At 34.0% G+C, this 10,879-nt stretch overlaps 1 protein-coding gene across 1 annotated transcript in view; it reads right to left on the bottom strand.

Moving 5' to 3' along the window:
* Window positions 1–8,640: 8,640 nt before the first annotated feature.
* The window catches only part of SPDL1 (spindle apparatus coiled-coil protein 1), a 126,170-nt gene continuing 123,931 nt past the window's right edge, over window positions 8,641–10,879 (bottom strand). The window contains exon 14 of the mRNA XM_077137613.1: window positions 8,641–9,331. Coding sequence (XP_076993728.1) covers window positions 9,184–9,331 — 148 coding nt within the window. The 3' untranslated portion in view covers window positions 8,641–9,183. The remainder of the gene's footprint in view (window positions 9,332–10,879) is intronic.

Genomic DNA, 10,879 nt, shown 5'->3' with positions numbered 1-10,879 from the left:
TCAGGAAGTGTGATACCTCCCACTTCATTCTTCTTCTTCAAGATGTTTTTGGCTATTCGAGGCTCCTTACTCTTCCAAATAAAATTGATAATTATCTTTTCCATTTCTGCAAAGTAGTCTTTTGAAATTCTGATTGGTATTGCACTGAATCTGTAGATCAATTTGGGTAGGACTGCCATCTTACAATATTTAGCCTTACAATTCATGAACACAAATACCTTACCATTTATTTAGGTCCTCTTTGATTCATGTTTGCAATATTTTTTAGTTTTCTGTATATAGGTCCTTTACATCCTTGGTTCGATTTATTACTAGATATTTCATTCTTTTAGTTGCTTTTACAAGTGGATTTTTTTTCTTGATTATCTCCTTTGATAGCTCATCACTAGTGTAGATGAGCTGTCCAAGTACTGATTTTTGCATGTTGATCTTGTATCCTGCCACTTTGCTGAACTCTCTGATTAGCTCAGATAAATTTGCTGTCGTTTTTTTCTGGATTTTCTAAATATAGGATCATGCCATCTGCAAATAATGAAAGTTTTACTTCTTCCGTTCCAATTTGGATGCATTTTACTTCTGTCTCTTGCTTAATTGTCCTAACTAGAACCTCTAGCACAATGTTGAATAACAGTGATGACAATGGGCATCCTTTTCTTTTTCTTAATCTTAGAAAGCTTTCAGTCTCTCTCCATTGAATATGATGTTAGATGTGGGTTATTCGTATATGTCCTTTATAATGTTGAGGAAACTTCCTTTGATTCCTACCTTTTGAAATGCTTTTATCATGAAAGGATGCTGAATTTTGTCAAATGCCTTTTCTGCACCAACTGAGAAGATCATGTGGTGCTTCCCTTTTGTTAATGTGGTGTATTAAATTAATTGATTTCCTTGTGTTGAACCACCCTTGTATACCTGGAATAAAACCTACTTCGTCAAGGTGTATAATTCTTTCAATAAGCTCTTGGATATGATTTGCATGTATTTTGTTGAGGATTTTTGCATTTATATTCATTAGAGAGATTGGTCTGAAGTTTTATTTTTTATAGTATCTTTACATAGCTTTGGCATTAGGGTGATATTGGCTTCACAGAATGAGTTACCAATAATGTTTTGTACAAGGTCCAGATTTCTTTGTCATATTATATCCTGAGTTTCAGTAGAATTAGCCCACCATTTTAGCTTGCTAAAGCTGATGAAATGCAATATACCAGAAATGGGTTGGCTTTTACAAAGGGGATTTATAACTTAGATGTTTACAGTTCTAAGGCCATGAAAATGTTCAAATCAAGATATCAACAGGATGATATTTTCTCCCCAAAGACTGGCTACATGGATGGGTGCATGGGGACAACTGCTGGTCTCTCCCTCCTCTCCAAGGTTTTCTTGCTTTTGCCTTCTGGCTTCAGTGGCTTCCTCTCTGTTTCTGTATTTCTCTGTTTTCTGTGTCCTCTATCAGCTTGTTTGCCTTTTCATTCAGCTTCTCATATAAAGAACTCCAGGAAGAGGATTAAGACTCACCCTGAATGAGGGGAGTCACATCTGAAGATCCTACTTTCCAAAAAATCCTACTTAAAATGGGTCCACACCCAAAAAAATCCTACTTACAATGGTCCAGACCCATAGGAATGGGTTAAATTCAAGAACATGATCTTTTCTGGGGTACATACATCTTCAAACCGTCACATCTATATAAAACATTCTCCCTTATTAAGTCTTCTATTCTCCCACCTTTTCCTCATTCAGCACCCTCAAACTCAACCTCCATTGTGTCCTCTGCTTGCTAATGATATATATATTAGGTAGTACACACAACTCTTTTGGTGAGTCCCTGCTTACTCTTCCCATAGCATGGACCATATGCTATGCTGAGATCTGACCGTAATTACTAGTATGCTGATAATGAGGGGAGGCAGGAGTGAAACTTGAAGAGAATAAGAATTTTCTTGTGGGGCATTTTCTTCATTTGAAGTCTTTTTAAAGGGACCCATAAGTCTTACAGAATATATTGAACTGATTCTTTTGAAATCTATGTGCTACATAATGAACTGATTCTTTTGGAATCTATGGCTCAATTTTGCTGGAAACTCCATGAATTATCCCAATGAAAGATGAAGATCCTGGGGTTCTAGCTATGAATTCTCATCCCCAATCTGGGAAATCAGTCCAGAATATTCAACACTGAGATATATACTATCAGACTTTGAAAAAAAGGACAAATATACTTTGAGCAGTCAGGCAAAAAGTCCAAATCACTTAGAGCAGAAAGAAAATTCATTGAATTTTAACAGTATTATTATATGTCTGAAGCCAACAGAATCATTTAAGATTCTCAAGGAATGAAAACTTAAACCACGGATTTTATATCCAATCAAAATTACTTTCAAGTGTAAAGGAAAATTATGAGCATAGAAAAACTCTGAAAATATTATTCCCACAAGTCATTTTTGAGGAACCAACTAGAGAACAAGCATCAGACAACCAAATAATTGTAGAAGCATCAATATAGGGATTGGTGATGAATGTTAAATGTATAGTTATTTAAATTATTCTTGTAGAATTAAGACTAAAAGATGGTTATAAAGGGAGAAATTATAGTATATAAGGACTTTATACTATCATACAGAACCAATACAACAATACTTCCTATTCAATACAATAAACATTCATTACAACAGTACATCCAAATATAACTACAAACGGGGGAAGAATAAAGGTATAGTATATAAAAGATATAAGCATTTTTTACTACATTACAACAATGAACTTGGAGTAAAAGCATATTATGTCAAACCACATGTTCAGGGAGAGTGAAAGAAAAGTAAAGAAGTGGTGATTAAGTAATTGTAGCATTGTTCACAGTAACAACCAATGGACAAACAAAGAAGTGTGGATTAAGGATTTGACCTACTAGTAGAAAGTTCAGACAAAAAGACAAATTATCCTAAATAACAAAAAATATAGTTGTAAAAAGGATCAAGTTGGAGGCGATATAAACAACACTGTCTTCCAATCCATGGACATGGGATATCTTTCCATTTGTTTAGTTCTTCCTTAATTTCTTTCAGCAACACTTTATAATTTCTGGTATTCAAGACTTGCACCTCCTCGATTAGACTTATTCTTAAGTTTTGTCTTGTTTTGTTTTCCTTTTTTGCTGCTAATGTATAGAAACACAACTGACTTTTGTATATTAATTTTGTATCCTGTAAATTTGCTGAAATAATTTATTAGCTCTAATTATTTCTTGGGGGATTTTTAGTATTTTCTAAATCTAAGGCCATGTAATCTGCGAATAGAGATAGTTTTACTTTTTCCTTCCCAATTTGGATGCCTTTAATTCCTTTTCTTGTCTAAGTGCCCTGGCTACAACTTCTAGTGCAAATTTTGAATAGAAATGGTGAAAGCTATCTTGTTCCTGATCTAAGGATGATAAACTTTCATTCTTTCAATATTAAGTATGAAGTTAGATGTGGGTTTTCATAAATCCCTTTATCAGATTTAGGAAGTTCCCTTCTATTTTTATTTTGTCATGAAAGGATGTTGAAGTGTGATGACTTTTCTCAATAGAGATGATCATGTCTTCTTGTCTTCTTCAATCTATTAACATGGTGCATGTGGTGAGTTGAATAATGTGCCCCAAAGTTCACGTTCACCCTGAGCCTCATAATGTGACATTTGCAGTTGTAATTAATTATGGATAGAAATGAGATCATTAAAAACTAGGGTGGGCCCTAAATCCAATGACAGAGACTGAGAATAGAAGCAGAGATTGGAGCTATCTACAAACAGAGGCATGTCAAGGATTGCCTGGAGATACAGAAGATAAAAGCCTTCTGAGGGATGATGGCCCTTCTGATGCCTTCATTTTGGACTTCTAGCCTCCAGAACTGTGAGAGAATAAATCTGTTGTTTTAAGCCACTCAGTTTGTGTTAATTTATTTTGGCAGACCTAGAAAACTAATGCAGTGTATTACACTTTCATATTAATATATCCTTGTACTCTTGAGACCAATCCCTCTTGGTCATGATGCTGCTGGATTTGGTTTGCTAGTATTTTTGTGGAATTTTGCAACTATATTCATAAGGAATGTTGGTCTGCAACTTTCTTTCCTTATAATCTGTGTCTGGCTTTGCTATGGGGTCTCATAGACTATGTGAGGATATGATCAGAAATTTCAGAAAAATTTGAAAAGGATTGTTGTTAATCCATCATTAACATTTGGTAGAGCTCATCAGGGAAGCCATCTGGTCTTGCCTTTTCTTTGTTGAAAGTTTTTTGATTATTGATTCAATTTCTTTATTATAGGCCTACTCGGAGTTGCATTTCTTATTGAGTCAGTTTTGATGGTCTATGTTTCTGGGAATTTGATCAGAACATCTAGGACATCTTTGTTTGCAAACCACTGTTCATAGTATTTGTGCTGGTTTGAAATGATGTATGTACCCTAGAAAAGCCATGTTCTAATCCTAATCCCATTTTGTAAAGGCAGCTGTTTCTTCTAATTCCTATTCAGCATTGTATGTTTGAAACTGTAATTACATCATCTCCCTGGAGATGTGATTTAATCAAGAGTGGTTGTCAAGCTGGATTAGGTAGAGGTGTGTCTCCACCCATTTGGGTGTGTCTTGATTAGTTTCTGAAGTCCTATAAAAGAGGAAACATTTTGGAGAATGAGAGATTCAGAGAGAGCAGAGCAGAATGACATAGCCACAAGAAGCAGAGTCCACCAGCCGGCAACATTTGGAGATGGAGAAGAAAAATGCCTCCCAGGGAGATTCATGAAACAGGAAGCCAGGAGAAGCTAGTAAATGATGCCATGATCGCCATGCGCCCTTCCAGATGAGAGAGGAACCCTGATCGTGTTCACCAGGTGCCTTTCCAGATGAGAGAGAAACTCTGTGTTCACCATGTGCCCCTCCACTTAAGAAAGAAACCCTGAACTTCATCGGCCTTCTTGAACCAAGGTATCTTGCCCTGGATGCCTTAGATTGGACATTTCTATAGACTTGCTTTAATGGGGACATTTTCTTGGCCTTAGAACTGTAAATTAGCAATTTATTAAATTCCCCTTTTTTAAAGCCATTCCGTTTCTGGTATATTGCATTCTGGCAGCTAGCAAACTAGAAAGATTATACTTTTATAAGCTATAGTATTCACTTATAATCTTTTTTATTTCTGTAAGGTTGGTAGTATTGTCCCTACTTCATCACCGACTATATTAACTAGAGTCCCCTCTTCTTCTTAATGTAGCTAAAGGTTTGTCAATTTTGTTGATCTTGTCAAAGAACCAACTTTTGGTTCTGTTGATGCTAACCTTTTTGTATTTTGCATTTCATTTACCTCTGCTCTAAATTTTTTGTCTTTCCTGAAAGCTTTGGGTTTAGTTTCCTATTCCTTTGCTATTGTTTTAAGGTGGAAGGTTGGTTATTGATTTGAAATTTTTATTTTTTTTTAATATAGGTATTTACAGTAATATGTTTCCCTCTTGCATTATTTATTCAAATTTTTTTTTTTTTTTTGCCCCTTTCATTTTCTCTTCTCCTTCTGGGACTCCAGGAATACATATGTTGGTATGCTATTGGTGTCCCAGGTACCTCTCAGACCCTTTACATTTTTTGTCTTATTAAACTTCATTTTACTCCTCTGCCTGGTAATCTGAACCTATCTTAAAGTTCACTGATTTTTCCTTCTACCTGCATCAATCTGAAGTTTTGAATTTTTCATTTCCATTATTGTACTGTTCAACTCCAAAGTTAGTATTTGGTTCCTTTTTATAATTTATGTCTCTTTATTGATATTCTCTAAGTGGACAGACATCATTCTCATGGTTTCCTTGAGCTCTCTGAGCATATTTTAAATTGTTGACTTAAAATCTTTGCCTACTACATCCAATGTTTGTGCTTCCTCATGGACAATTTCTATTTATTTCCTTTTTGCTGGTCATAATTTGTTTCTTTGAATGCCTCATTATTTGGTGAACACTGGACAGTTTGAATGCTATAATGTGGCAACTCTGGAAATCAGATTCTCCCCCGCCCCCAGAGTTTGTTGTTGTTGCTTTGCTTATAGGAGTTTGTTTACTGACTTTTCTGCACTGAGTCTCTATATCCTGTCATGTATAGCCACTGAAGTCTCTGCTACATTAGCTTTAGCTTAATATTCAGCTAGTGATTCATCAGCAATTTCCTTACACAATTCAAATAATTTTTTTCTTGATTAAACATTTGTCTGGTTGTAAAACCTTGATCAGCTTTCCAAGTTCCAGTAAAGTTAATTCTGAAATCCTTACCAGTTTATTCATTTGTGAATGGATGGGTTTTTACTACTTATCATCTTCACTGATAGAACTCAGTTTTCTTTTATTCCAGAAAGGGGATAAAGATTCTATCTACCTACCTACCTACCTACCTACCTACTTACCCATCTATCTGTATCTGCTATGTAAAGGGGAGGGGAAAAATGGAAAAACAAACCATAGCATTTAAACAAATGGTTCCTGTAGCACAGGAGAGCAAACAGGGATAGAAGCTAGGTTTCTTTAAATAAACCTTGTTTTTGAGATTTGACTTTAGATCCACACACTTTATGTAGTTTAAATAAATTAAAACGGTAAAAAAAAAATACCTGAAGAAACTATTCAGTCATAAAATACACCTGTATAGGTCCAACATGTAGTATTAAGAGACATAACATAAAGTACTAAGCAAATCAGTAAACATTAGCTCTCTCCCACCAACGCTTTACTTGGAAAGATGAAACAATTATTTTGTCATCTTTATTTTAGGCACATACAAGGGGCTCATTATGTCTAATAAGTAAAAACTGAGTAAATCAAGACTATGATTATAAATATATTGAACAACAATGCCACTTTTTGAATAGTGATGGAATGTAGTTATAAAGTTTACATTTTCCTTTCAAAAAGAAAGGTTTGATAAATCGACATATTTGATTCCAATAGAAATGAACACACCTCTCTCTACTCCCAACAAAGAAAACTGGTATCTGGATGGAAGTGTTCGCCGACGTTCAAACAGCCTCACTCCGAATTTTCTATTAACACTGCCACTTATCCACTAACATAAGATGTACCTCTTTTTTTTCAGAGACCCTCCACCCTGTCAACAATTCCTGGAGGGTACACTGAATCTAAACTCTACTCTAAATTCCTACTGACACCACTTCAGATTGAAACTGTATTTCCTACCTGGACTACTAAAGGCCCGGATTTGACTTTTCTGCCTTCTTTTTTATCTTTTTCCTAAATTAATTTTCCATTATGTTTCCACAGTGTTTTACTAAAGCTAAATTAAATAACGGCACTGCTCTGCTCTCCATTATCATCTACAGTGGTGAGTTTTCAAAATATATTCCTGGAAAACTCAAGATTCAATAAAACTTTCTCAGGGGTCCTGTCAAAGTTTCCTTGCCATCCCTGTACTTCAACCTTTAGTTACTCAATTTGTTTATAAATTCTTGCTTTTAAAAGGACTTCCCAAGTCAAGCTCTTCATGTTGCTACTACCTATCTATTCATACTCAATTTTACTACTACTGCTTTTTACAAACCCTAAACATCCAGCCACTTCAGTTTGCCGACTTAGAGATGCTGTTTCAAGCCCTTATCCTTTGAATACCATTTTTTTTTACATATTCAATACTATTCTCTTCGTGTCTTAAAAGTCGCCAAAATAACCTCTTAAGACTCAAATTAGAGATGGCGAAAATCTCAAATATCTTTAGACAGCACCTTGTTTCCTTCTCTCTGTTCCTATAACACTTTGCACATGCGTCTAATACAATCTCTACCACTCTTTAATTTTCTCTATTATTTGCCAACACCTGTGACCTTGGACAAGTAATAACTTCTGTGGGGCTTTGGTTTCCTCATCTGCAAAGGGGGTAAGTATAACAACCAGAGATATTGAATTATAAGTGATAATATATGAAAAGGCTTAAAAGAGTGCCTGGCACATTAGATTTTTTCAAATGTTAGATGTCAATATTTTTAGTAGTATCACTGCCACTACTCACTTATATGGATCTTTTGAACTGTGAGCTCTGAGGGATTAGTTTTGCATCCCTAGCACAGAGTTCATGGTAAGAACCCAAAGTTGGAGGGTTCTGATCTACATTCTCTACTATGTCATATGAATATAATCACTCACATGATAATATCCCCAGTTTAAAATTATTTGTTCCCTAGTGTCTTTAACTTCATCTTTTCCCAAGAGATAGTATTTAATAATAATTCTAATTTCTTTAGAGTATACTTTTTGCAGCAGACTAAAACAAACGTTTATTATTTGATTTACTTAAGGACAATTTCCTTTTACCTAACACATTTCAAGACTCATCTGACTGAGGCAGATTCCACCTATAACATATACATATGAAATTAAGTTATAGACCAAGCTGTAATTGTTTAAAGGACTAAAAAGTCTTAATTTGCAAATTTTAGAGTTAAATATGTACGTGTATGTAGATAGAGATATAATATGTATAAGAGAATTTAGAATTCTTGAAGTTAATTTTTCTTTTATTCTTCTTGATAATGTTATCTACACATGCTAAGAAAATGGAAAGGAGGAAATTATTATAGTTTTATATTTCAAAATTTATTGTTTAATGTTTGATAACATAAAATTTAAGTCATGTATATGAATACAAAGACAAACACAAGGGCTTTAAACATGGACAGAATCCTGTAATAAATGGTTTTAAACCAAGTTTCCTACTTTTATAACACACTATTGAAAAACTAAATTCATAAAAAGTCAGAGAAAAATATAATAATGACTTCAGTTTTCTTTTTTCAGATATATGCTCTGAAGGTAAGTTACTTAAGTTATTAAGTTCACAACAGTTAAAAAAGAACATATACAATGCAGTAAATAGATTTACATTAATTATAACATTTTCCTTCAATTTGTAGTTTATTCACCATGATTCATAGAAGCTCCATGGAGGATCATTATTTGAGGAACTCTTCAAGGTTATAATTGCAACCAAATTTTGAACATTTGGTCAAAGGAGCATGAAAATACAAGGTCCTGGCAAAATGAATAGCTATGAAAACCCCACAGAGTAGTATATTTCAGATAAAGAAATTTTAACGAGGTTGCACAGCAACTTTTTAGGTAAATAGTATTTATTACTCTTTAATAAAATAAAGAAAAGTCTTTACTGCTGCGGGCACTGTGTCTCTGGAGTTGATTTGGAGGACACATATAGAATAGGGTGTGATTTCTTACAAGTTTCCTTTTCCAATTTGCTTGTAGTTTCCTTCCCTTCTTTAACTTCTGTTTGAAGCCTTGATTCAGCAGCTAACCTACAGGTATTAAAGTATCCACTCTGAATTCAAATATGGTTATAAAAAATTAAAGAAGAAACAAACCCCTAGTATAGTGGGCACCCAATGAAGCGTTTTTTTTTAATGTACATAAGGAAAATCAATCATAGTTAATTCCAATACTAGTAAGAAAATTAAATCATGGCCTGTCTAAAAGAACCTCTTATATCAATAGGCTTAATATTTAAAATGCCATCATGGTAAAGTCTAAATTAAAGAACTAAAATACGATGGGGTGCTTATCATGATAAGCACACCTAAAATGCTAAAATAATATTCTAATGTTAACATGAAAAGAGTGCAAGATAAAAATAACATGGAATCTTGGGCTGCATGTCTGCTTGTTGTCTACTCACCCCATTAAAACACACACACACACAATCTGAATTTCCAATAACAGAAAGTTTAAAAATAAGTAAACAGTGGAAAGATATTTTTAAAAGGCCTATAAAGATTCTTTATAGCTAGAGCACCAATGAAATTTATAAAGCATGCATTAGTGAAGTTCCCAAGTAAACCAATATATATTGTTAAAAAATTATCTTAGAATTCTGTGTCTGAGTTAAGCATGCAGAAAACAAAAGGCTGGAAACATTTTAAGTTAGCAGATGGACTCACACACACAAAACAAACGTTTGGTGGTATTTTATTTGTTCTTGTTCAACTAGCAAGACAAAAAAATTCCATGTGCTACTTCTTTGAGTCAAACAAGTAGCTACATACATTTGCTGAAGTAATTTTTATCAAGCCAAAAAAAGGCAGAAAAGGAAATGAAGGCAACATAGATAGCAAGGTTGGCACTGATCAATTCTCGAACTCCACCTCCAGAAATATATGATGGTCAAGCACGCTTACACAATGAACTACATATAACAAGAGAAACTCATTTCAGAACTACCTGGATGTGTGTGTCAGATATCAATCATTTAAAAGTTTCTTTTTCTTTGAGAATATTAAGTTTTATTTGATTTGATTGCAGATTATAACATGATTATATAAAACTTCAGGGAAAGGAGCGTGAATTTCTCTTTCTTATAATAGTAATAGCAGCTAACATCGATGAAGTGTTTTCATTGTTTAGTACTACATTCAATAGCTCTGAAAACCTCAAGAGAATCATATGGTGGAATATCTTATTATTTCAACTCAAATACACAACAGTAAAGTGTGTCATTCTGTACCGCTCTAAGACTGATGTAGTCCTAGCAGCACCTTCAAGATCTCATTTCACAGAAGACAATTTAAGCTAGCTATTTTCACATCAATAGGCTTAATTTTTTAAATGTTTAAAGATAATTATTTTTAAATGCATCTGTCATTTCATTGCATGCAGATGTCCTTCATCTTTTTCATATCTTCTCTATTTTCCTCATTCATTTTATCCTCACTGTTGGTCCTGTTGTATAGGTACAGAACCTGCTCCTTATCTCACTCTAGCCTACCTTTCTCTTCCATTTGTGTTCTCTTATCTTCTAACCTCTGTTATTTTATTTTTTTCAAAGGACAAGGTCCTTAAAATGTTAATTC

Source organism: Tamandua tetradactyla, chromosome 20 (genome assembly GCF_023851605.1).
Source record: "Tamandua tetradactyla isolate mTamTet1 chromosome 20, mTamTet1.pri, whole genome shotgun sequence".
NCBI classification, from domain to species: Eukaryota; Metazoa; Chordata; class Mammalia; order Pilosa; family Myrmecophagidae; genus Tamandua; species Tamandua tetradactyla.
This window is presented reverse-complemented; position numbering and strand designations above follow the sequence as displayed.